We start from the raw sequence: 25,544 nt of genomic DNA, 5'->3' as shown, positions 1-25,544 counted from the left end.
TTTTTCTGTCGCCGTTGTCCACTTCGGACATTGCGAACATTGAACGATTCGTAACTTTATGCGAATAATTTTTCGAGTCACTTCTTCGTCAGAAAATGATACAGTGCGTGTCGGGAGTGTAAAGAAATTTCGCGAGTGTTGTGTCATGAAAGAGCAACCGTCGGTGGACCGAGAGGAGGAGACGGTCCGGGGAACGACGGAGCAACTATAGAGTAAGTTAATTGCACACAATAATTATTTTTAAAATATTAATTATTGTGGACGCGCTGGTATAATTTGCATATATTTGTATGTGTATACCACACTCCGCTGTTGCGCATCGTGCCGATGAATAAAAGTGTCGTTACGTATTATTTCGCAACTATTACAAAAAACCTGCGTAGTAATACATAACGATGATACATCGTTAAAAGTTAGAAAAGACCCCTTAATCCTGTAATATCTATGCTTTTGTTTCATTATCTTGCGTATAAAAATACACACAAAACATGAAAAATATAGCTCACTATATCAATCTTTTATTATAATATCTTATTATACAACAGGATATTAATCAGAGAAGATATTTATTAGTCTAAAATTTTTAGGAAACATTTTTAAACGCACACAAGAAAATAATAAGACATATTTTTATATGCTAAAAAACTTTCTACACAAAATTTTCAGATGTTATTAAGAATATTATAAGTAAATTAATGACACTTTTATAATATAAAGTTTTTCCAAATTCCCTAAATTTTTCAAATTTTATGATGTTTATACATATGACTAACAAAGATTCGATATATTTACATATATTTTTGTAAGAGACTGAAATACAATAAATTGGTAATTGTAATCTATCAGCTAATTAATATTTGTTTAATTTAAATTTAAAAATGGTAGACATAGGATGTCCCGCGTCTTACATATATGAAGGTGTATTCACGTGTCATTTTAGGCTCTTTTTGAAGATTGCTATTCTTCACTTGGTACCACTTGGAGCGTTGCGAGTGCTAAACATTCTTGATCGAGGTGGCAGTCTAGATTATATATATGCTATGGATATATAGAAAATTTCTTTTTTAACATTGGTAGTTCTGAATTCGGAGCTTCGCACTTTTCCCGTATGAGGTCTTTGAGATAATTTCGGACTTGGGCAGACTTGGCCCAATGACGATCGCATTTGTAGGATTACTTACGCGCGTTTGAGAAATGGCAGCAGAGATAAAACCTGCACCGGGAGTGAATCATGATAAATTCAGCAGCAGCCGTAAACCGATCCTCCTATCGAAATTGGAGGGATGCAGCGATGACGTTAATGCAGCTATTATTATCCCACGAGAAGAGGGTGTAATCAGTGTTTGCGATGACAGGTACTTGTCTCGAAGGTGTTTTTGACATGTCAACATTCCGCGTAGACTGTTTTACGGACTGTCTCTAACGTCAATTCCGCATCGATCAGCAAGATTTATTTCTCTCGGTTACAATTGCGCGTAATTTTTCGATTACGTGGACACACCTTAGACCATACTTTCGTGTTATGCATGCTTTCATCATTACTATGGCGCTTCGAAAATATCACTTTATCCATATAAATCTAAATAAATTTAATTTAAAGAATTATCAAATATATAAGATGGTAGATCTTGGATATAAAAACGCCTCTTTGTATTTTAAAAATGTTTTATAATGAAAATTCAATTGTCATATAGAGTAGTATTAAATATATGACACTATTGACACACATACACACACGCACACACAGGCATATAAAACAGTGTGCGTGTGTGTGTGTAATTTTTTCATATGCTGCAATATATTATTTGTAATATACAAGATATTATTTATATAATTGATTGATTTTGATAGTTTTTTTTATTATTTGTTTCACTTCAATTCTTTTGCAGGACAGTTAGAGTATGGTTGAAACGTGATTCTGGCCATTACTGGCCAAGCATTTGTCAGTACATGCCAGCAGGTGCTACTTCTATGCATTATTGTGTAGAAACAAGACAATTGTTTATTGGCTTGGATAATGGAAGCATAAATGTAGGGATTAAATAACTTTTATCTTATCATTCATTAGAATTGTGTATTATTAGAATATTATTTGACCTTCTAATTGCAGGAATTTATCTTAGAGCAAGATTATAATCGAATGACAGCCATGCGAGATTATATGGCACATCAAGCGAGAGTCACAGGGATTATTTTTGCAGCAGATTCCGAATGGGTTTTAAGTATAGGTCGCGATAAATTATTCCAGTTACATAGTTCTGAGACAGGACATAAATTAGGGTCGTACCAAGCAGATGCGTGGTACACTGCTTTACAGTATCCTTTTATAATTTTATATCTTTGCGAATAAAAGATTTTTATAGAACAATTTATAGTACATCTATAAAAACCTTAGCTAATGCGTGCACAGATTTGACGCCCAATCCAAACACGCTTTTGTGGGAGATTATTCTGGTCAGATAGCAATGTTAAAACTGGACAATAGTGGTGTCACCTTCATTACTACCTTAAAAGCACATACAGGAAGTATTCACACATTGGCATGGGACACCGAAAAGCAATTGTTGTTCTCTGGAAGCTTTGATCAAAACATTATTGTCTGGGATATTGGTGGTCGCCAAGGCACTGCTTATGAACTTCAAGGACACCAGTAAGTGTGCATGAAAAGAATGATACGGTATTATGCACAGTATATTTTACATACTTTGCCGTATTTAAAAAATATCTCGTAATAAAAAAATACGATTATCTTACTATATAGTTTATCAGAAATATTATTTTAACTATATGAAAAATATTCTAAATTTTTTCCTTCAGCAACAAGGTGACGGCATTGTGCTACGCGAGTGCGGAACGTTTACTTTTGTCCGGAGGCGAAGACGGCGTAATTGTCTGTTGGAATATGGCTGCAAATAGAAGGGAAACCGCAACTTGGGTTGAATCTGACATCTGTCAGGTATATTTAAATTTTACAATTTAGTTGTCCACTTTGCAATATCGCTCTAAAGTTAAGGAAATCTAGGCTTGTGGTAGACCCTTCTTCTGGAATATAAAAGCGATGATGGATCAACGACAATTAGGGCTGAGACAGCATCATTGTCGCTATTGCGGTCGCGCGTTGTGTGCTCGCTGCACATCGCAACGCATACCGATACCGGCGATGGGTTTCGAGTTTGAAGTGAGAGTCTGCGACCAATGTCACATACAGCTTAAATCCGAAAAGTAAATAGTATATACTGTTCTTATTTAGAATTCTTAGACGCGTCACAAGGCAAGCATAATAAATCATTCACTTTTGATTTGTGCCCATAGTCAATCGTCTCTGGCGTCTTTTCACGACGCCAAACATAGTGTGGTCGGGATGGACTTGGATGCTCCCAGGCGAAGATTGTTGACTATCGGCCAAGATCGCGTTATTAAGATTTGGGATGTGTCCGCACTCTTTCAATAAATTTTCACGTATGTATGTATCGATAATTGGAGTTGATGCAAATCAAATTACAAAGATATCATACTCCAAAACCTATTTTTGTGATTATATAATTATGTCAAATTGTGAATCGGTGATCCGTTATATAATACGAGCCGTTCTAGTATGGATATCGAGAGATCACGATCGGTCAGTTTATCAGTGATTACGCTACAACATGCTTAATTCATATGTATTTCCTGCATTAGATATCAAGATACTTGGGAAATGGATAAGCATACGGCGCAAGCATACAGAAATCATCTCTAAAAATATTCTATTGATAGTATTATTTCCAGAAAAGTGTTTGTATAATCATGTCTGACTACACAGAAATCATTATCTCTGAATGTATGCAAGATATACGGGCTCTTTGTTTTAAAACACGTTAGTCACAACGCAACATAGATATAATATTAAAATACTGTTTACAAAAATTCTTTTAAATGGATTTTTTGATAATTCGCTCTAAATTGAATTATTTCAATGTAGAGTTTTTCAATTTAACTTGAAATAAAATTAGTACAATTCTGCTGTAAAACTTGTAAAATTATATTTATGTCAATAGTGATGATATACATTTGATAAAAGACCCATATTGAGCATTTGTATATATTGCAATCGTCTATTGCACATTTTGTTACTATAAAAGTCTTTAAAGTGATTTCGCGCTGTTATATACATAATACAAATTTAAATAAGTTTTCACTGAGAAAATATTAAAGAGGGTTTAATAAAAACCGATCAATAGTATAAGTATCAACTAATTTAATGTGTTTTATCTAATGTAATATGTAATTATGAATTTGTTCGTTTCTTTATTATTTCCTATTACATATATATATACTATTAATTTGAGCATACAAACATTTGAACTATATACTATTTTTGAACAAATTCAAGTAAGTAGTGATATAACTTGTGTTAAGTCCTAGTCCTATTTGTTATGTAACTTACGATTGTTTAATATTATTATATAATTTTAGAGAACAAATCAGACAAGAGAGTATTTACCATTCATGATCAAATTGGTTACTTTCTTGACTATCAAAGTCTTCTCAAGTACAATAAGTAGGTACAAGCTATGCAAAATTAATTGATCCAAAGGTAACAATTTCTTGAATTTATATGATTAAATTGATATAATTTTCTCCTCAAACAAATAATGTTATTTTTATTATAGAGATTTTCATCTTGCAGACTGATGAAAATTTTCAACAATTGTAAAATAACAAAGGCATTGCTAATATAATGATAATGAGCTTCCATAGAACATAGAATTTCGTCAGTAAATAACTTTTGTGACACCAAAAAGCTGCTTCATGTACTATTAGAATACAGTGAAAAAAAATCAGTTCTCACCATCAGTCGATGTACATAAAATGCATAACTTGTACCTGACACCCCCCCCCCTTCCCCCCCCCCACACACACACATAAAATTATTCCATGGCGATCATCGTCACTGTGATTTCTACATTGCGATTCCATAAAAGAGATAGTTATTATGGAAGAAATCACTCTTGTTATCAAAATGCAATCAGATTTATTCATAGAATAAATCTTGCGTTTTGAGTAACTGGATGTGTGGATGCAATTCGCACGATCCATTCAACTATTCATTGAATACAAGTGTACTGTATGTTTATAAGCTCGATTAGAAAACACTATAACAAGTACTGTCGCATTTTTGTATGTTTTGCTAAAAAGTATATATATATACTATCTAAATAACATATTTATGTGCTTCTTATAAACATTACACCTTTACGCGACCAAACTATTGCATCATTATGGATGAAAACGATTATTCAGGCATTCAGATATTTATAATTGTATGCATAAAGAAACAGGTAAATGTTAAACTATGCGTTGCAACGCGCTATCGAAATATAGTATATATGTAACTTACGAAAAATGTAAAAAGAAGCGGCTAACTATGTATATGTATCCTACTCATATGTCGAATTGATATAAAATGAAAATATATTTTCAATGTAAAGCTATATAATTTTATCAATTTTTCTCCACGCGTTTTCCGATGAGAATAAATATAATAGAATATTGATCGCAATATACATTTATGTTTGATAAACTATTAATCAAATTTATGTTCCTTCAACATATCGCGACTGTGATAAACAACATTCTTTAAATATCGATTAATAATTCGCGCTGTTGATTAGCTCTCGTGTTAAGAATGCGGATATTTTTATTCGTGTTTATTCTTAATTTTGATTTTTACTTATATTAATTATTATTTTCCATTTTTATTTCAATTTTCTATTTATATTGTTATATATATATTAATTATTATACATTTGTACATTATAAATCGAGATAAAATTACATTCTCTAAATGCCGCAGAGCGCGATTACATAACATTTATTGCGTGAAGAAAGCAAACATACACAAGTAGTATAAGCGTAGTATAACCGCGACGGCTAGCGCGCAAAAATTGATCACGCGTTTTCGATTTTCCTCCTTCCCATCGTTTTCTGCTACAGAGTGTCGAATGTATCTGTGCGTATATTTTTATCATACAAATATATGACAAAGTACGTGTCGAACATGCCGTTAAAACATCGCGCGATATTCATATTCGCATCGTGAACATGTGTATCTCGAAGGAGATCTGACAATAAGAAGAGGAGACTCAGATGGGACATCGGACGCTATCCACTACCTATTTTCCACTCTGTAGTATGGCCATGGTATGGGATTATCGCAGTAGATTTAAAAGTGAAGTGGACGATTGAAAATTAAATATCAGGAAGAATATCACAAAGAAATTTTGCAAATAAAAAGTATGGAGTACACGAATGTAAGAAACGGGACTCATAAAAATTACCTCATAGTTGACATAATTTTATTAGACACATTGCCTTTTATTATCCGATATATCGCAATTCAGCACTTAAATAACTCCATTTTTAACGTTTACAGAGTTAAATCAATTTTCCTCTTCGCAACACTATTTAAATAGTAAGAGATCGATGAATGTAGTTTTTTGAACAATCCAAAATACTGTCATAAGAAACTAAAATTAAGTTAAAAAAAAAGAATTAACTCGTCTTAAAATTAAAAAAAAATTATTTTACGAAGAATTTTGCGATATCTTAGTATACACAAGCAAATGGGAATCCCAATATAGCAAAATTGTTCAATGATTATTACTATCGCCTTGTTTTTTTATTTAAAATCATACAAAATTCAAAATTATTCCAAAAACTCGCGTTTAGAAAAGACTCGCCGTTCTCGTCTCGTACCTACCTACTTACCTACCTACTTGGCGTAAAACTCTGGCGGCTCTTTTGATTCTTCCCGCGTTGTCGACAAAATAGGTCGCGACCGAAAGACTGTACCGATCTCATCGCAACAGGTCGCACGGGCCCGCCAGCCAGGTGAGCGAATGTAACACAAGATAGCATTACTATCAAACCTGGGAGGCAAGAGGAAGTCCGAGTGCTAGTCGGTTGGTTATAGTTGGTTGGTATACGATTAACAAGTACCTTGTCGTACCTCTCGTACCGCGACGTTTAACGAGCGTCATCGGTGGGGAAGCGATCCGAAGCGCGCGGCGGCCTTACCACCACCTTCTCCTCCGCCTGGCCTGACCAGCTTCCACCTGGCACACCCGATCTGAACCGAAGCTCGCCGAACGGACGTGTTAATGTGCCGGTTCACCCGTGGTCCATCCTCCGGAACGACGACGAGGACGACGACGATCGCCGCTGCTCTTCGTGGCACCGCAAGCCGTCCGACCAACCGGCGCTGCCCACCCGGCGCGATCATCACCTTGCTCGGTTGCCTCGCTTATTCAGTCCCGAGTTCATCGTCATTTCACACGTATCTCGCGCATTCCGCTCGCTTGCTCGAGTCGTTGAGCCGATCCACCGGGAAGGGACCGGACATGAGAAGTGAGCCACCCGTCGCGTCGGAAGTGTAGTAGTGCCAGTGTAGTGCCTCTTAATGGAGCGTGCCGCCGACGTATAACCGCTCTCGTCGTGTTTCTCGTTACTCGCAACAGGTATGTTTTGTCGGAAATTGTATGATTTCGCGGACGAAGAACGCGCGAGAGGACACGCGAGTTTCTTCTCCGTTACTTCTCCAAATAGCAGTCGCGAAAATCGATTGGGGTATTAAGTCCGGGGAACCGTGTGTGCCCCCGAACGATGTGGACGCGTGTACTTTGGACGAACGAAGCGGAAATACGTGCGACGCAGGTGTTCAGTTTTTCGTTTGTGTCAAAAATCAGGATTCCATGATCCGTCGATGTTGAAGAGAACGGAATACTTTTTGGAAAGCTACCGTAAAAAGTGTAAAATTAAAAAAAAAAACGAATAAATAGGCTCTTCGAAAGAACATCTGTATCAATGTATAAAAGATTACACAAAAATGGTTTCCTAAAATGAAAGATTTATATCTGTCATGAATACCAATGAATTGTAGACTTTATTGTGGCAACAGTAAGCGAAATGTTTAACGATCCTGCTAACCTGATTTTACGAGTTTTCATTTAAACGTTTTCGCCAAAACAAACTAATTCACTGATATTTGCAGTTTAGTAACTAGATGGTCCGCGATCACATTTTTATTCAGCGTCGCATTTATTTCCGAAATCCTTGAATTCCAGGTTTTATCTGTTCAATTACGAAGACCGCAATGGAGAAGTAAAAGAGAAGCAGCCACATTAAATGCGTGTCATTTTACACTTTGTACGAATGCACGAATTGAATTGAACTTTATCGTGGCGTCGAGACGACGATGACGATAATAAAAAAAAAAGAAAAAAAAAGGTGAAGAGTGATACGAGCAAATATCGTACGCAGTAGGTGCCGCGCGACGTAGTAAGAGATAAGTAACTAGTAAGAGATAAATGTGAGACGATGAGATAAAGTTAACGACAGATTGATTCCTCAGATGTTGATGCTAAAAGTCGGTTGATATCAAGTCGGTTTATTCGCATTTATCCAAATAAACGCTTCTCTTTTTTTCCAATAATCTTTACGTTACATCGTGGATGTTCGATTTTTCGCTATCGATAACCCAATCTATCCGAGTGTGTCACATACGACGAATTGACAGTCTTGATAAATAGTAAAAATTGTTTGATTTTTTAATGACTTTTCGTAGAATATTATTTTCTTCTGTATTTGATATTACTTTCTCGTATTTTATTTTACATATTTTTAATATTGTAACTGTACCAAGTATTTTTAAAGAGAGCTTCCATTAGGATCCTTTGATTTAATTTGTTGATTAATATAAATTATACAAAGTTGTTCGATCGCTCGTTGAAGTCTCCGGCTCTCGCGCGTTGCATTCTACGCCACTGACCGTTCTCCACAGATATTTTCAAAGTCAATGACTGCGACTGCTGTGCTCACGCCTGTGCTTCAAGTTCATGGCGAGACACGGATATGCCATGTACACGATGATTTTATAATTAGAGTAATATGTTTACATTTACAATTCACAAATCGGTGCACCAATGGTTATTCCGTTTATCAAGTGATTACATTAATAATTTTCATTCATCCAGACTGTTTGTTTCCATCTTTTTGTTTTTTCCAACCAACGTTTATCCATGATATGATGAATAAATGTTTAAAATTGTCAGATTTTGTTAACATTCATTGTTAACATTTGGAACGGGACGCGAAGAATGAAACTAAAGTATAATTTTACATTTGGCGACAGGACACTCGAACGATTACTAAAAGATTTAAATGTATTCGAGCACATGACGCAACGTGACACACTCGTAATCATAAAAATCATAGTAGATTCGTCAGATCTTACACCAAACGTGTATCACCTATAGATATTGCACTAAAAAATTGGTTTGTCTACGTAAGTAATAACATAATTTCTACAATTGCGACAAAAAATAGAGCTATTATTGCGAGAGTATATTGGAAATGTTACGGAAACAGAATTGATTCAAATTTTGAATCAGCAATTTGTACATTTTTTAACAAGACGTTTAACGTAGTTGAGGGTTTTGTCTTCTTTTTTTCTCGTTTTTTCCTTCTTTTATTTTAAATTACGGTTTCCCCAAATTTGTCTCTAAACTCTATTTAAGAAACACCATGACCGATCTAAGTACTTTTACTACTTTCCAACCTAAGAAATTCAATTTCTCCAAAAGCAAATTGCTCAGACCGTTCCGATGACAATGCGAAGTGTACTTATTCGTTCAGGCCTCATTCATGAGCAATAACTTTTCTACCTACCTACCTACCTACCTTTACTATGTCTGTCCTGCTAAATTGTATTGCGCAGCCAAGCGCGAATCACGGTGCATCTGATCGGTGCGTTCTGTTCGGAGAATTGAATTTTCCTCGCTTCAATAAATCCTGTCAATGCGCGATTGTCTCTCAGATGTCAAGGGAAATCGGTCTTTAGCCGTGGGCATAGATTGCATCGGTAGATGTTGATAGTAGCGCGTTGATGTCGCGGGAGGAGGCTAGCTTGCATAAAATCAAATCCATAATCCTTTTTTCCTCCCAGTTAAAATGTGTGTAATGTGTGCGTAACTTTGCGAAAAATTGATTATTTACGCAAATATTATATTATTTTCCAAATTAGTTTTTGCATTATATTGTATTATATGAATCTCTTTTCGAAAAGATCTGTCGCGCTACAAAATGTATTTTCCTCTTCTTTATTTCCTTCGGATCGGCGATCCGCGACAACGTGCGACGGTATTAGAACTGAAGAGAGATTGATCTCGAGAGGATTCTCGATGGATTCTCTCGTCGGGATCCGTATGTCTCGGCGGACAAACTGCCTATAACCCACTTTTGCGAACAGGTTTTGTGCTGCTTCTCCGCGGTAACGGTGATCGACCAGACACTACTGATGTGCGCTTGGGATGTGCTTTTCCTCAGAAATAGATGCAGTGACACGCGTGTACGCGTGTATCGTTCGATTCTTGGGATTGACTTGGAGTACTCTGTTGACTCTGTAGCGTTGATAAATTCTCAGACTCGCGAGAAACTCTTGTGTCACTTTTCTCAAGATTTAATATAATGATAATATGAAATATGTTGTCTTGCTCTCGTTTTAATCAATACTATTAGATATAATTGATAAGATTTGTTCCAACGAATACTCTTCATGTAACGTCATTCATGTTTTGCGAACATCCGCTTTAATACATTAATCTTTTGTTTTTAGGCGGAGTGCCGACTTAATCAGGACTTAAGAGATGGTCATCGTCACACGAGTGAGTTTTTATACCTTCGCTTGTAACGCTTATCTCGCCTCTGTCATTATCTCGACAGAGATTTAAACGACGTGCCACACGGTACTCCGTGTCGCTAACAAAAAATATTTTAAAAGTGAATTCCTGTGAAATAATACTGTGCAAATGTTGAAAAAGATTATTATTTTGTACGGTTTTTCCATTTTTACAAAGCAAAAATTGTCTCCAAGTTATTGTAGAAATTTGCTTAAAAGATTTCCTGTTAATGACGCGGGATATTCTTATGTATCAATTAACTTGTCAAATGTATTCTTCTTCCAAATGTTTTTACTCACAATCAGTTTACTTGACAGTTAATTTGTCGAGGGTACCGCGAATAATTTCCCGCGGGTGGAAAGCGCTTAGAAATTCGCGTACGAATGCGTGCGGTCAATCGAGTGGCGAAACTAAAGTTCGATGAAGCTGCATGCAGCAGCTGGCGATCGCGCGCGGCTTAATCCATTACAATTTACCGCTTTCCTCGTCGTTCTCGCCGAACACGGTTAGTAGGAATCTGTGACGAGTGAAAATAACCAAACAACAGTCACACCGTGTTCTCTCGTTGTAAACAATGATGATGTGCCGCTAAATAATGCTCACGTAGTCACTTTGATGGCAGTACGGTGCATAAGTTTGCATTATTTGCGCAACTCTACTTTTTATTTCATTTCCTCGAATCATCGTCGCATTGATATACTAACCGCAAGAGATTAAACGCCATTTTTTCCGCCACATCGTGTAACCGAGGATTCTAAAAGTTTAGGATTTCAGAAATAAGTATGCTGAAATAAGTATTGCTCGGAGATTTCGAAAATATTAAGCACATGATTTGCGAACTTATTATTTACCACTTATTTTATTTCTACAATGTTATATTTTCATTCATTTTAATTTTTTTATTCATTTTCTTTCTTCCATTTTTATTATTCGTATTGGAACCTTTGAGATAAATTTACCGAGCCACACAATTGGCTGAGACGGATGTTGACATAAAAATGTTCAGATTCCAAGATAATATATTCTAATAAAATTATCAAGAATGGATTGAATGTGAAAAACACACTCAATCGTCACAAACTTTGGAAAAACATGCTTTCCAGCTGCAAGATCTTGACACACAATTTGCAGACACTTTGCGCAAAGTATTCCACGTGCACTCAATTAGTTAACAGTTGACGATAACGTTTGTTCCTATCGCAGTCTATATGCAATAACAAATGTGGCTCATGCTGGAAAAAAAAGAAGGAAAAGAAGGAACGCAGACAATCGAGACTCTGCTATCATCGCGTGCGAAGAACGATTGTAGAAATCAAGAGGATTCGGTCCATTGGCTTTCTTACGTGAGTAAATCCGTGCAATGTGTGTAAACGGGAAGTTTGTTTCGTGTAAGTGAAAGGCAGCGATTACCGACAGCGTTGCATTTATGCGAAATTTGTGCCAGGCGTGTGCGCGCGTTGTCGACGACGATGAAATGTCAGTCGAGTTTACGACGATAAACGGCTGGCATCCAAAGGTCGCGAGACACTGCATTCGGAAAGTTGAGCGGTATTTTATATTCCGCAGATATTTCGTCAATTGAAAATGAAAAAAAACAGACAGACCAGACGGCTGTGCACACAGTAAGAATATGCCACCCACGCGAAATCCTAGACAAATGACTCCGCACGCCGGTATGAGAGAATATATTTTCATCAGGACGACGACACTGACATAAATCTCGAGACTGACCGGTCAGTTAATTAGGCATAGTTAACGGTCCTTCATCACTCGGCGGGCGGCGTATGCCCTGCGCATCCACCGCCTTGATATTTTGTTTCGCGCGAGCGAAACCACACTAGCTGTCGTATAACGGGACGCGAATCGCTCCTCGGTATTGCGTTTGATCCTTCGATCCACTCATATTTCACTGTATTTCTCATTTATCCGAGTCTTTTTCTTTTCCATCGTGTCGTGAAAAGTTTTCATCTGTACATTGTTAATTATAATTGTTAATTTAAATGCTCGATGAGCGAATCCTTTTATTTCCATTTTAATTCTTTACTTTATTTTTAACTTTTGTTAAATTTTTTATTCTTAAATAACGAGCGCTGTTTTCTCATCGCGTTTTCTCAGCATAGACGCTTGAAACATTCTATTTAATTCTAACAATATTCGCGCGACCAGTACGGAAACACATCGTCTACAAAGGATCGATTTTTTTTTATAGTTACTCTTCCCCACTTATCAATCGCGCCCGACGGTTCACAATTAAGTTAAGCAAGGCGGCGGGTATTGCTGCGGCTTCATTAAGGCTCACCGAACTCCCACGAAACGCTCCGTGCAGCAGTTCCGCGTGCTGCAACTGTTTTGCGCGTGTGGTGTCTACGTGTCCACACATCCACAAGTACGCACGCGGGTCGCGCACCTGATACATACGTCCCGATTGTTCACTTCACCGGAACATCGGAAGAGCCTCATCCGTTCCTCGTCTCGAAATAAACGCCGCTTCGATCTCGTCGATCTATCTTTTGCCTCGCCACCAGCAGTTTTACTTTCACGCGCTTGCCAAATCTTCAATACATCAAACATGAATTTACGAAAATTTTATAAACTTTTACAAACAATACGCAAACTTTGCGCAAAGCTGCTCCATGCTCTCATGTTTTAATATATTTTGCCTCGGTGTATAAAAATTAATTTGAGAAAACAATCGCAATGATGATGCTCGAATGAAATAGCAGGAAATCATCATTTTTACGGACGAATGTGCGCAAGCAAATCATGTGCTCTCCTAATCTATTATAATTGTAAATGCGAATGACGGAAAGTAAGCGGAACTATAAACCTGTCGTTCCAATAAACGGCAGCGTTGAACAAATGCGCAATCAGGAGTCGGCTCCTCCCGCATCACAAAAGAAAAAAGAAAGCACATCGTGTGAGATAATACGATATTATACAACAGTTTCTCACATCTCGTGCCGCGCGCCCAATGGTAAAACGTACAGTTATTACAACGGTACACATAATTCAATTTAAATCTAATGCCTTTGCGTTAATGCGAATTCCATCTTGCAGTTTGCGACGAGAACTCGTTTCTCCTTAGGTATTTCTCGTTTTGCATGTCCGCCGGGCGAGATTCATTGTCATAAAAATTGGCTAGCGCCGGCAAACTGGATTACCTAACAACATGAATTACTGGTTTTATTCATTAAAGCTGTAAGATGCCGCGTCCAAGTGTAACAACACGTTCACTACCCTCGAAGCAATTATTTAGGTCATACTCGTACGAATGTGTGTGTGTGAGACAGTAGCGTAGAAACGCATGTAGAAACTGCTTTGTATCTTGTTCGCACAACTTCATTCCATCCAAGATCCAATGAGAACCAAAAATATATAAATCCCTTCCATAAGGAATTTGACAAGTTTGCAATCAGAAGCTGACTCATGTGCCACGTGAACAAGAAAGCGAATGAGATAAGACAAAGTAACACAACAGTGTCGCACATCTCGCGCGTTGCGCGTCTAACGACAAAAAATACCTATTATCATATATTTTCTTCTATAAGAAAAATGACTCGTGATTTGTCATACTTGTCAATGACGAAACGAATCCAACAATTTATAAATAGAGAAATGCGTACCCACGTTGTATAATTATCTCGCTTATCGCGATAACGCGTAATAGCATTTAATCGCTCAGCACGATCGCACTGTACTCGTATTTAATGAATTGTACAAATGTGCGAATGTGTTGGAACTTTTCACTGTTGCTTTCCAGCAAAAAATGTATTTAGACACATTGCACGATTTGCATCCAATCACATAGCATCGAATCACGTAAAGGATTGGCGAAGAAGAGAAGCGTATTGAAATATTGAAATGTTTATATCGCAGGGGGATTATATATGGATCGAACCAATCTCAGGAAGAGAATTTGATGTCGCAATCGGCGCGCGAGTAATCTCAGCGGAAGGTAGACGTATTCAAGTTAAGGACGACGATAACAAGGTAATGGGATCACATGTAACATTGTTGCGCGCTTATCTCAAGAGAAATTCCGGGATTCTTATCTAATCGTCAGGGTGACAAACTCGTGCAAAAGAGTATACAGTAGCGTTTCGTAAAGTTTCAACATCAGTCCTAGAGTATCGCACTTTATATAGCATTTTCAGCGTTTGGACGAATTGAGAAATAAAAGAGAATTCAATTGCAAATTTTTGTATTGCAATGTATTATATATTGATAAACTTTGATAGTAGCGATTGATACATCTGATGGAAAATGTCCTTCCATCACTATATATTAGCTGTTTTTTCACTTCTCAAGGCGATTAATTATCTATTTTATTTTTGACGCAACGATGGCAAATGATGGGCGAATGATTCCACAGGAACAATGGCTAACACCGGAGAGACGAATAAAGGCCATGCATGCCACTTCGGTGCAAGGTGTAGAAGATATGATCAGTTTAGGAGACCTCCATGAAGCAGGCATCCTGCGAAATTTGTTAATACGCTACAATGAAAATCTCATTTATGTAAGTCTCTCGGCGATTGCGATCGACACGCAACGAATCGACCAAATTAGAATGGAAATGTTCTTTTAATTTGTTACTCGATAAATTTGTATTTGTTGTTTATATTTCTCGTATTCTCGTATTACTTGGTCGAAATGCAACCGAGTAAACAAAATGCAGGTGCTTGAATCCCGCATGAACGTAACAATGTCATTTTGCAGACATACACGGGCTCCATCCTGGTCGCCGTCAACCCGTATCAGATATTGCCTATTTATACCGCGGAACAGATCAAACTGTACAAGGATCGTAAAATCGGCGAGCTGCCGCCGCACATATTCGCCATCGGCGATAACAGTTACGCACACATGAACCGATACGGCCAGGATCAGTGTATAGTAATTAGGTGCGAGACACTTATCTTTTTTTTTCCACGTGGCATCGAAGCCCGCGTTACGGGCGATTCATGACGCATGACGCATGAGTTTACTCGCGACGATCAACGACTATAAGCTTTTTAGCTTGGATAATATTTTTTACTTGCCGCTTGAATAAATGGAGCCTATCGATTTTTCTCTGTGCAACAATTAATTTTTTATATTCTATCTATATCTCTGGAAAGTAATCAGTAATTAATTGCTACTCGAAACATCTATAAAACCCTTTTGCCATATTAACGCTCTATATTAATCGCGTGTATTTTAGTGGCGAGAGCGGAGCGGGAAAGACAGAGAGTACGAAATTAATTTTGCAATATCTAGCAGCAATCAGCGGGAAACACTCGTGGATCGAGCAACAAATTTTAGAAGCAAATCCGATACTCGAAGGTAAAATGAGTTTACGCCTGAATTAAAGATTGTTTTAATGACTTGCTATTTACTGATGATCGTAGCCTTTGGCAACGCAAAAACCGTAAGAAACGACAATTCCTCCCGTTTCGGCAAATACATCGATATTCATTTCAACGAGCAAGGCGTGATAGAAGGGGCCAAGATCGAACAGTATCTCCTGGAGAAGTCACGGATCGTATCCCAAAGCTCGGATGAGAGGAACTATCATATTTTTTATTGTATGCTGGCCGGTCTTTCAAAGGAAGAGAAACAAAAACTCGAGCTGGAGGATGCGTCTACGTACAAATATCTCACGGGGGTAACCGAATACACCACAGTAGTAGAGTAGAAACAGGGGGAAACAAGAAAGAAGATGTACAATGTATTATGATTTTTCTTTTCAGGGTGGCAGCATCACTTGCGAGGGGCGCGATGACGCGGCCGAATTCGCCGACATAAGATCCGCCATGAAGGTCCTACTCTTCTCCGATGTGGAAATCTGGGAGGTGCTTAAACTGCTCGCAGCTTTGTTACACATGGGAAACATAAAATACCGAGCAACCGTCGTAGGCAAGGAATTTAATTACGAAAATTCCACCAATTGGTCGAAATTAACAATCTTTCATCTAATTAGATTGACAACTTACAGATAACTTGGACGCTACAGAGATACCGGAACAAACGAATGTAAAGAGGGTGGCATATTTACTGGGAGTGCCAGTACAATCTTTGATAGACGCGCTCACTCGCAGAACTATATTCGCGCACGGCGAGACAGTGGTGAGTATTTTCTCGTGCGCAAAGCCTTAAGAAGCTTCGAGCAACTATTGCTGCCTCGCTTTGCAATTGGATTCATGTCTGTATCTCATATCTATAGGTTTCCACGTTGTCGAGAGATCAGTCGGTCGATATCAGAGACGCATTTGTCAAAGGCATATATGGCCGATTGTTTATACACATTGTAAAGAAAATTAATGAGGCCATATACAGGCCGAAGAACAACTCCCGCAGTGCTATAGGCGTATTGGATATCTTCGGCTTCGAGAACTTTAGTCATAATAGTTTCGAACAATTCTGCATCAATTACGCCAACGAGAATCTCCAGCAATTTTTCGTTCAGCATATATTCAAGTTGGAGCAAGAGGAGTACAATCACGAGGGCATCAATTGGCAGCATATAGAATTCGTCGACAATCAGGACGCTTTAGATCTAATTGCTATTAAGCAACTTAACATAATGGCGCTCATCGATGAAGAGTCCAAGTTTCCCAAGGTAACATATTTGTGTTATTTTATTTCATTGAAATGTCCACAGACGTGTGTGACTTTCACGCTTTACGGTGTGTTTGTCATTCTGACAAATATTTACTGTGGGACAAAAATTTTCCAAAAATAATTACTCACTATTTTATAATTTTAATTGCCATCTGCTTTTCAGGGCACGGATCAAACTATGTTGGCGAAAATTCACAAAACCCACGGTAGTCATAGAAATTATTTGAAGCCCAAGTCAGACATCAACACGTCCTTCGGCTTGAATCACTTTGCGGGCGTCGTCTTTTATGACACAAGAAGCTTCTTGGAGAAGAATAGGGACACATTCAGCGCGGACTTGCTGCAGCTTATTCACATATCGTCGAACAAATTTCTTCAAGCCTGTTTCGTCGAAGACATCGGCATGGGGTCGGAGACGAGAAAAAGAGCACCTACGTTGTCGACGCAATTTAAGAAATCGCTGGATTCGCTCATGAAGACTCTGAGCAGCTGCCAACCTTTCTTTATACGATGCATCAAACCAAACGAGTATAAAAAACCGATGGTAAGCATCGATACTTGCATCCGTAATATCGCGACAACTAACAAGTGCGACATTCAATTCCAGATGTTTGATCGAGGTCTCTGCTGTCGACAATTAAGATACTCCGGCATGATGGAGACCATTAGGATTCGTCGAGCTGGCTATCCTATTCGCCATTCCTTCCCTGAATTTGTGGAAAGATATCGATTTCTCATATCCGGAATTCCACCCGCGCACAAGGTATAATTTATCATGCAAGTGCTTGAGAAAACGAGTGATTGGAACCAAATTAATAATTTTGTATTACGAATAATAGTTGAGTTTCTAACTAAAAATCTCATCTCGTTAATTTCAGGTGGATTGTCGCGCGGCATGTTCAAAAATTTGTCACGCAGTGTTGGGCCGGTCGGATTATCAACTCGGGCACACCAAAGTCTTCCTCAAAGACGCTCACGACCTGTTTCTCGAACAGGAACGCGACCGCGTGCTGACACGGAAAATTCTGATATTGCAGCGCAATATTCGCGGCTGGGTCTACAGACGTCGGTTCCTCAGGATGCGAGCGGCGGCCATGATTGTGCAAAAGTATTGGCGGGGATACGCCCAACGTCAACGATACAAACGCATGAGAATCGGTTACATGCGGCTGCAAGCGCTAATCAGGTCGCGCGTGCTATCGCATAGATTCAGGCATCTTCGCGGACACATCGTTGCGCTTCAAGCGCGCGCCCGAGGCCACCTAGTGCGCAAGATGTACCGGAAAAAGCTCTGGGCTATAGTGAAGATACAGGCGCATGTGAGACGGCTGATTGCGCAAAGACGATACAAGAAGATCAAGTACGAGTATCGATTACACGTTGAGGCACTGCGACTCCGAAAGAAGGAAGAACGTGAACTGAAGGATCAGGGCAATAAACGAGCCAAAGAAATCGCGGAACAAAACTACAGAGTAAATATGAGCGTTTCCATTTGCATTCAATTATTAGAACTCGATAAAAGAACTCAAAGTCTATGACTATAAAAAGTAAAGGAATAGCATGTCACAATTGACAATTTAAATTGGCAAAAGAGACTTTCGCGTAATTATTGAATTTTATAACACTGTGTGTACAAATTTTAGGAGCGCATGCAAGAGCTGGAACGGAAGGAAATTGAGATGGAACTGGAAGACAGACGGCGCATGGAAATTAAGAAGAATTTGATTAACGACGCGGCGAAAAAGCAAGATGAGCCGGTCGACGACAGCAAACTGGTCGAAGCTATGTTCGATTTCTTGCCAGATTCCAGCAGCGAGGCTCCGACACCAGCGAGAGAAACGTCTGTGTTCAATGTAAGTCGTAACAATTTGCTGATGTATAGAGGATGTTTAGAAATTTGCGAATCAAAATTATTTTGGAATTATAAATTACATTTCTTATTCATTACAGGATCTTCCTGCACCGAAAGCCGATCAGCAGGAGATAATCAGTCCAATTCAGATGGCTTCCGAGGACGAGGAGGATTTATCCGAATTCAAGTTCCAGAAATTTGCGGCCACGTATTTCCAGGGCAACATCACGCATCAATATTCGAGGAAACCGCTAAAACATCCACTACTGCCCTTGCACACGCAAGGCGATCAGTTGGCCGCACAGGCATTGTGGATAACTATATTGCGATTCACGGGCGATCTGCCTGAGCCGCGATTTCACACGATGGACCGAGATACCACCTCGGTGATGTCAAAGGTGACGGCGACGCTCGGACGGAATTTTATCCGGAGTAAAGAGTTCCAGGAGGCTCAGATGATGGGCATGGATCCGGTAATTTCATTAAATTAATCTCTAAAAATCGAGAATCTCTGCTTTTGCTAATCAAAGTAATATTAATATTAGCTTATTATATAATCTTGGAATTTACATTAGTATTATTATTGTGAATCGTACATTTCTATCTTGCGGCTTATTCGATAGACGATATTTATATTCTTTTAGGATACGTTCCTGAAACAAAAGCCACGCTCCATCAGGCACAAACTAGTATCGCTGACCCTGAAGCGAAAGAATAAGCTGGGTGAGGATGTGCGAAGGAGATTGCAGGAGGACGAGTACACTGCCGACAGCTATCAATCTTGGTTGGAGGCTAGACCCACGTCGAATCTTGAAAAACTGCACTTTATCATCGGTCATGGTATACTGCGCGCCGAATTGCGGGACGAAATATACTGTCAGATCTGCAAACAGCTGACCAACAATCCGTCCAAGTCGTCGCACGCGCGCGGTTGGATTCTGCTGTCTCTCTGCGTCGGCTGTTTTGCGCCTTCTGAAAAATTTGTCAACTACTTGCGCGCCTTCATCCGAGAGGGACCACCTGGTTATGCGCCCTACTGCGAGGATCGGCTAAAGAGGACCTTCAACAACGGCACTCGCAATCAGCCGCCAAGCTGGCTGGAGTTACAGGCCACCAAATCGAAGAAGCCGATTATGCTGCCGATTACTTTCATGGACGGCAATACAAAAACGCTGCTGGCCGACTCAGCCACCACCGCCAGAGAGCTTTGCAATCAGTTGTCCGACAAGATCTCTCTCAGGGACCAATTCGGTTTCTCCCTCTATATCGCACTGTTCGACAAGGTGTCGTCCCTGGGCAGCGGCGGCGATCACGTAATGGACGCCATCTCCCAGTGCGAGCAGTACGCGAAGGAGCAGGGTGCCCAGGAACGAAACGCGCCGTGGCGATTGTTCTTCAGAAAGGAGATCTTTGCGCCCTGGCACGAGCCGACCGAGGATCAAGTAGCCACGAATCTCATCTACCAGCAGGTGGTGCGCGGCGTCAAGTTTGGCGAGTACCGTTGCGACAAAGAAGAAGACTTGGCGATGATCGCGGCGCAGCAGTATTACATAGAGTACCACACCGACATGAATGTCGACAGATTGTACACCCTCCTGCCGAATTACATACCGGATTATTGCCTCACGGGAATCGACAAGGCGATCGATCGATGGGGACATCTCATCTTGCAGGCGTATAAGAAAGTGAGTCGAACGGTGGGAGAGCAACCGGGGGGGGGGGGTTTTTTTTTTTTTTTTCTTTTTTTTATTAACAAAAACAATATTTGCTTGCAATATTGGCAACATAATGCACATATCCAACGGTGATCAAGTTGACACTTGTAACGTTTTGCTTCCAGAGTTACTACTTGAAAGAGAAGGTACCGGCGCTACGCGTTAAGGAGGACATAGTCGGCTACGCAAAGTTCAAGTGGCCTCTGTTGTTCTCTCGTTTTTACGAAGCCTATAGAAATTCCGGCCCGAATCTGCCGAAGAACGACGTTATTATAGCTGTGAATTGGACCGGGGTGTACGTAGTCGACGATCAGGAGCAAGTGCTCTTGGAGTTGTCCTTTCCCGAGATCACGACCGTATCTAGTCAAAAGTACGTAATGCGCTGAAAAGCATGAGACGAAAATTCATTACACCTCTAAACTTGGCGCGTTACTTTCATAGGACAAACAAGATGTTTACGCAGACGTTCAGCTTGTCGACGGTGCGCGGCGAGGAGTTTACATTCCAGAGCCCGAACGCTGAGGACATCCGTGATTTAGTGGTGTACTTCCTGGAGGGGCTAAAGAAGCGCAGCAAGTACGTCATAGCGCTGCAGGATTACAAGGCACCGGGCGAGGGCACATCATTCCTGACTTTTCAAAAAGGAGACCTCATTGTCCTCGAGGACGAGAGCACTGGCGAGACAGTGCTCAACTCGGGATGGTGCATCGGCACCTGTGAGAGAACCAGCGAGAAGGGCGATTTTCCTGCCGAGACGGTTTACGTGTTGCCTTCTTTGACGAAACCGCCCAACGATATATTGGTACGTCCGTGTATGAATAATTTTTTGTACATTTTCACTACGTGAAAATATACCGATAAAAATGAAAATTGCCATGTGAAAAAGATGATTGCGACAAGAGATGCTTGGAAGAAATACAATTTTGTTCCAAACCATCAACAAACATGTTATTAATTACATTATATTATGCTTTCTAACTTGGTTGATTACAATTTTTCAGGCCTTATTCAGTATAGAAGGCACGGAGAACAGTCGCAGACTCTATCCGCAGCAAATGAACGGCGTAGACTCCCGCGACAAGCCTCACACTCTACTAGAATACGCGATCGATCATTTCCGGTAAGCGGAAAAACAACGTCATGTTTTGTATCATGTAGTGAGTAATAATTATATTTCTGTAATTATATTTCTTTCAGAACACCGCCGAAAAGAACAATGTCCAAGACGCTGACGTTGACATCCGCGCGACGCGGCCACACGGACGAGTTGTGGCATCATTCTCGAGAACCGATAAAGCAACCGCTTTTGAAGAAACTCGTATCCAAAGAAGAGCTGGCCGAAGAAGCGTGCTTCGCTTTCAATGCCATTTTGAAGTACATGGGCGATCTGCCGACGAAACGGCCGCGCATCGGCAACGAATACACGGATCTCATCTTTGACGGGCCGTTGAAAAACGAAATTCTGCGGGATGAGATTTACTGTCAGGTCATGAAGCAGCTCACGGATAACCGCAACAGATTGAGCGAGGAACGAGGGTGGGAATTGATGTGGCTTGCCACTGGACTGTTTACTTGCAGCCAAAGCCTATTAAAGGTATGATATATCCCCACTGAATTTAACATGACATTTTTTTCAACATTTTCTATAGAATCTTATCAACGACATGCTCGACAAGAATAATCGACGAAAATTTATTTCTCACTGCAGGAATTAACTTTGTTCCTACGTACAAGACGCCATCCTATATCTCAAGATTCTTTACAAAGGCTGCAAAAGACCCTACGCAACGGTCAACGAAAGTATCCGCCGCATCAAGTTGAAGTGGAAGCTATTCAGCATAAAACCACGCAGATATTTCACAAGGTTTACTTCCCGGATGACACAGACGAGGCACGTATATTTTAAATACTTTGAAAATATAGGAAATATTCTGCATCGAGCATGCATTTTTGCTCTGTACAATTTTCATACTTTTTAAAAATGTATTTGAAATATATTTTTCTTCTTGGTGATTGTATAACTATTATTATTTCCGTTTTTACAGGCATTCGAAGTCGACTCCTCCACTAGAGCGAAAGATTTTTGTCAGAACATCGCGCAGAGACTCAATCTGCGATCGGCCGAGGGTTTCAGTCTTTTTGTCAAGATCGCCGATAAAGTTATCTCTGTCCCGGAAGGCGATTTCTTCTTCGATTTCGTACGGCACTTGACTGATTGGATCAGGAAAGCTAGACCATCGCGAGACGGTACGTAACTTTCAATAGCATACAAATATATTCTTCTTCATTCTACGTGTATTTTCATATTGACCAACGGATTTTTCAGGTGTGTCGCCACAATTTACATATCAAGTCTTTTTTATGAAGAAACTTTGGACAAATACAGTTCCCGGTAAAGACAGGAATGCCGATTTGATTTTCCATTTTCATCAGGAACTTCCCAAATTACTACGAGGTAAAAAATGACAGATATTTATACAATTTTAGCGCAGTGCTGTGCAAGTGTAAATTATATTTCTCATATTATTGTATTGTATTGCGCGCACATATAGGCTATCACAAGTGCACGAAAGAAGAAGCGTCGAGATTAGCAGCCTTGGTGTATAGAGTACGATTTGGCGAAAGCAAACAGGAATTACAAGCGATTCCGTAAGCATCTTTCATTACACACAGCTTTTAATTGGACAAAAGAGAAACATTGACTGTTTCGATTTCAGGCAAATGCTAAGAGAACTCATACCGGGTGATTTAATCAAGATACAGGGCGCTAATGACTGGAAGAGATCGATAATCGCTGCCTATAATCAAGATGCTGGTAATAAGCATGATAGAGCTTAAGCGCGTACGCGAAAGAGATAAGGGTTATTGAAAAAGTGTCTTCTTCATCTTTTAGGCATGAGTCCGGAAGACGCGAAGATTACATTCTTAAAAATCGTGTACCGGTGGCCGACGTTCGGTTCTGCGTTTTTCGAAGTGAAGCAAAGCACAGAACCGAATTATCCCGAGCTGTTACTAATTGCCATCAACAAGCACGGTGTGAGCCTTATACATCCTCAATCAAAGGTAATAAAGATGAGATTTTTCTTTCTCGATAAGAAATACACTAATGGTAATGATCACAGTATCACAGTATCTATACAAAATCTACGTTTCAAATTCGATCGGTCGATTTAGATAGATTTTCATATATTATCATTTAGCAACTTATTGTTAGCTATACTACTGATGGTAATTGGATCGTGTATTTTCAGGACATATTGATCACACATCCCTTTACAAGAATCTCCAACTGGTCGTCCGGCAATACTTACTTCCACATGACGATAGGAAACCTCGTGCGCGGCTCAAAACTCTTATGCGAAACCTCGCTGGGCTACAAGATGGACGATCTCCTGACTTCATACATTTCGCTGATGCTCACGAACATGAATAAGCAACGTACGATACGAATCAAATAACCAAAAGTTTCGGAATATATAAAACGTAAGTATGTCTTCCAAGGTGCTAACACTAATATCTTTTAGCTCGCGCGTTTATGCGTCTATTTAAGAATAATTATGTATTTGATGAAACTAAGCAGTTGCAATACCGTCTCAAGATGCAATGAATTTATGTTCACTTGATCGACGAGAGATTCTTTAAATTTATATACATATTTGATACGCAACGCATCACTGTTGATGTTATATTATACACGACGTAAATTTTATGCAGGTAATTTTAAAATCATTAATATAATTTATATCATAAAGTATAGGAAGTATATTTTGATATATCTCTGAAAAAGTTAAAATCTAGAAATCGTGTTTAATCATTTCTATCATATCTATCTATTTGTTAATTTATCATAATATATATATTTCTCATAATATAATCGATATATTAGGGGAACAACCATTAATATGTACACAAGTTGTTAGCTGAACGATTTGTACATGATTTGTACTTATGATTAGGAACTTGTCCGCAGCATTGTAAAATATTATCTCCTCACTACCCCCTCTTTACTATATTTTAAATCTTAATGGACCTTGTGCTCAAACTCATATTGTTTCCAAACAATCATACTCACCGCAGCCTAATAGCGGGCCTAATAGCAATTATGCATCATCGTTTTTACTCGAGAATAATGCATGTACTAGCTCCGCAAATCTACATGCGATAGCGAATAGCCAGAATGTTATCCGTCCAACGATATACGAGTCGCTTATCTCATCAGTGGGACGTAAGTCAAGTTTTTAAAAACCACGAGTTTCATTTCGCACAAAGAGATGTAGATACCAAGTGGCGTATTTGGAGAAAGAAAATTCTCGAAAATTTGCCTTACTACATCCGTAGAGTATAATTTCGAAATAAACGCCTCGTATAAGAATGTAATTACTATTAAGTCGCTCTTGTAATTGTGAATAAAAACGACCATGTTCTCCACGCACAAAGTACAAGCGTTAATCGTGAGTAAATTCCCATGGAATGTATACCAGCATTCCCCCTTTCCAACACGGATCTCTTCGGGAAGACGGATTCCCAAGACGATGCTATCTCACTTCCTTTCGAAGATGACGGCGTTTCGATTATCTCTTGTAAAAAAAAGAAGCAAAATGGTCGAAGAGTAGTACATATTAATGACCGAAAGCATTGTGCATTTTAATGTTTTCA

At 39.2% G+C, this 25,544-nt stretch overlaps 2 protein-coding genes and 1 long non-coding RNA gene across 6 annotated transcripts; 2 read left to right on the top strand and 1 right to left on the bottom strand.

Annotated features, from left to right (window-relative positions):
• Nucleotides 1-1,105: 1,105 nt before the first annotated feature.
• Wdfy2 (WD repeat and FYVE domain containing 2) lies at nucleotides 1,106-5,479 on the top strand. Of its 3 annotated transcripts, XR_010888191.1 has the most exons (9): nucleotides 1,106-1,355; nucleotides 1,890-2,031; nucleotides 2,111-2,316; nucleotides 2,411-2,650; nucleotides 2,818-2,956; nucleotides 3,023-3,222; nucleotides 3,313-3,463; nucleotides 3,679-4,576; nucleotides 4,653-5,479. XR_010888191.1 is itself a non-coding variant. In XM_012371153.2 (8 exons), exons 1-7 carry the CDS (start codon nucleotides 1,195-1,197, stop codon nucleotides 3,449-3,451), a joined length of 1,227 nt encoding a protein of 408 aa, XP_012226576.1. In that variant the 5' UTR covers nucleotides 1,106-1,194; the 3' UTR covers nucleotides 3,452-3,459; nucleotides 3,679-5,479. The 3 variants fall into 3 exon arrangements, 2 of the variants coding, with proteins under 2 accessions (XP_012226576.1, XP_012226575.1); XM_012371153.2 differs by having other exon boundaries at nucleotides 3,313-3,459; nucleotides 3,679-5,479; XM_012371152.2 differs by having other exon boundaries at nucleotides 3,679-5,479.
• An 854-nt stretch (nucleotides 5,480-6,333) lies between these two features.
• On the bottom strand, nucleotides 6,334-7,091 carry LOC105674577 (uncharacterized). Its single transcript, XR_001101145.2, has 2 exons — nucleotides 6,982-7,091; nucleotides 6,334-6,911 (listed from the first exon to the last, which is right to left on the bottom strand). It is a non-coding gene; the product is annotated as an uncharacterized lncRNA (long non-coding RNA).
• Nucleotides 7,014-25,324, top strand: ck (myosin-VIIa ck). Of its 2 annotated transcripts, XM_012370996.2 has the most exons (28): nucleotides 7,014-7,499; nucleotides 10,655-10,703; nucleotides 11,922-12,061; nucleotides 14,595-14,708; nucleotides 15,091-15,237; nucleotides 15,438-15,622; nucleotides 15,922-16,043; nucleotides 16,109-16,365; nucleotides 16,451-16,616; nucleotides 16,696-16,826; nucleotides 16,924-17,319; nucleotides 17,485-17,865; nucleotides 17,929-18,084; nucleotides 18,200-18,793; nucleotides 18,965-19,174; nucleotides 19,272-19,646; nucleotides 19,818-20,858; nucleotides 21,014-21,258; nucleotides 21,330-21,690; nucleotides 21,890-22,008; nucleotides 22,086-22,482; nucleotides 22,597-22,779; nucleotides 22,934-23,135; nucleotides 23,215-23,343; nucleotides 23,441-23,537; nucleotides 23,606-23,703; nucleotides 23,782-23,951; nucleotides 24,140-25,324. In XM_012370996.2, the coding sequence occupies exons 3-28, from the start codon at nucleotides 11,939-11,941 to the stop codon at nucleotides 24,344-24,346; spliced, it is 6,606 nt and encodes a 2,201-aa protein (XP_012226419.1). In that variant the 5' UTR covers nucleotides 7,014-7,499; nucleotides 10,655-10,703; nucleotides 11,922-11,938; the 3' UTR covers nucleotides 24,347-25,324. The 2 variants fall into 2 exon arrangements, with proteins under 2 accessions (XP_012226419.1, XP_012226420.1); XM_012370997.2 differs by lacking the exon at nucleotides 11,922-12,061 and having other exon boundaries at nucleotides 7,015-7,499.
• Nucleotides 25,325-25,544: the final 220 nt, after the last annotated feature.

Source organism: Linepithema humile, chromosome 1 (genome assembly GCF_040581485.1).
Source record: "Linepithema humile isolate Giens D197 chromosome 1, Lhum_UNIL_v1.0, whole genome shotgun sequence".
Lineage (NCBI taxonomy): Eukaryota > Metazoa > Arthropoda > Insecta > Hymenoptera > Formicidae > Linepithema > Linepithema humile.
This window is presented reverse-complemented; position numbering and strand designations above follow the sequence as displayed.

What these genes read in the sequence shown, in the direction of transcription:
- Wdfy2 (XM_012371153.2), top strand. Translation starts at nt 1,195, where the DNA reads ATGGCAGCAGAGATAAAACCTGCACCGGGAGTGAATCATGATAAATTC. An exon ending in GCGTGGTACACTGCTTTACA is followed by an intron (nt 2,317 to 2,410) that starts GTATCCTTTTAT and finishes ATGCGTGCACAG; the next exon opens with ATTTGACGCCCAATCCAAAC. An exon ending in TTGAATCTGACATCTGTCAG is followed by an intron (nt 2,957 to 3,022) that starts GTATATTTAAAT and finishes AAGGAAATCTAG; the next exon opens with GCTTGTGGTAGACCCTTCTT.
- ck (XM_012370996.2), top strand. Translation starts at nt 11,939, where the DNA reads ATGTGGCTCATGCTGGAAAAAAAAGAAGGAAAAGAAGGAACGCAGACA. An exon ending in TACGCGATCGATCATTTCCG is followed by an intron (nt 22,009 to 22,085) that starts GTAAGCGGAAAA and finishes TATTTCTTTCAG; the next exon opens with AACACCGCCGAAAAGAACAA. An exon ending in CAGGAATTACAAGCGATTCC is followed by an intron (nt 23,538 to 23,605) that starts GTAAGCATCTTT and finishes TTTCGATTTCAG; the next exon opens with GCAAATGCTAAGAGAACTCA.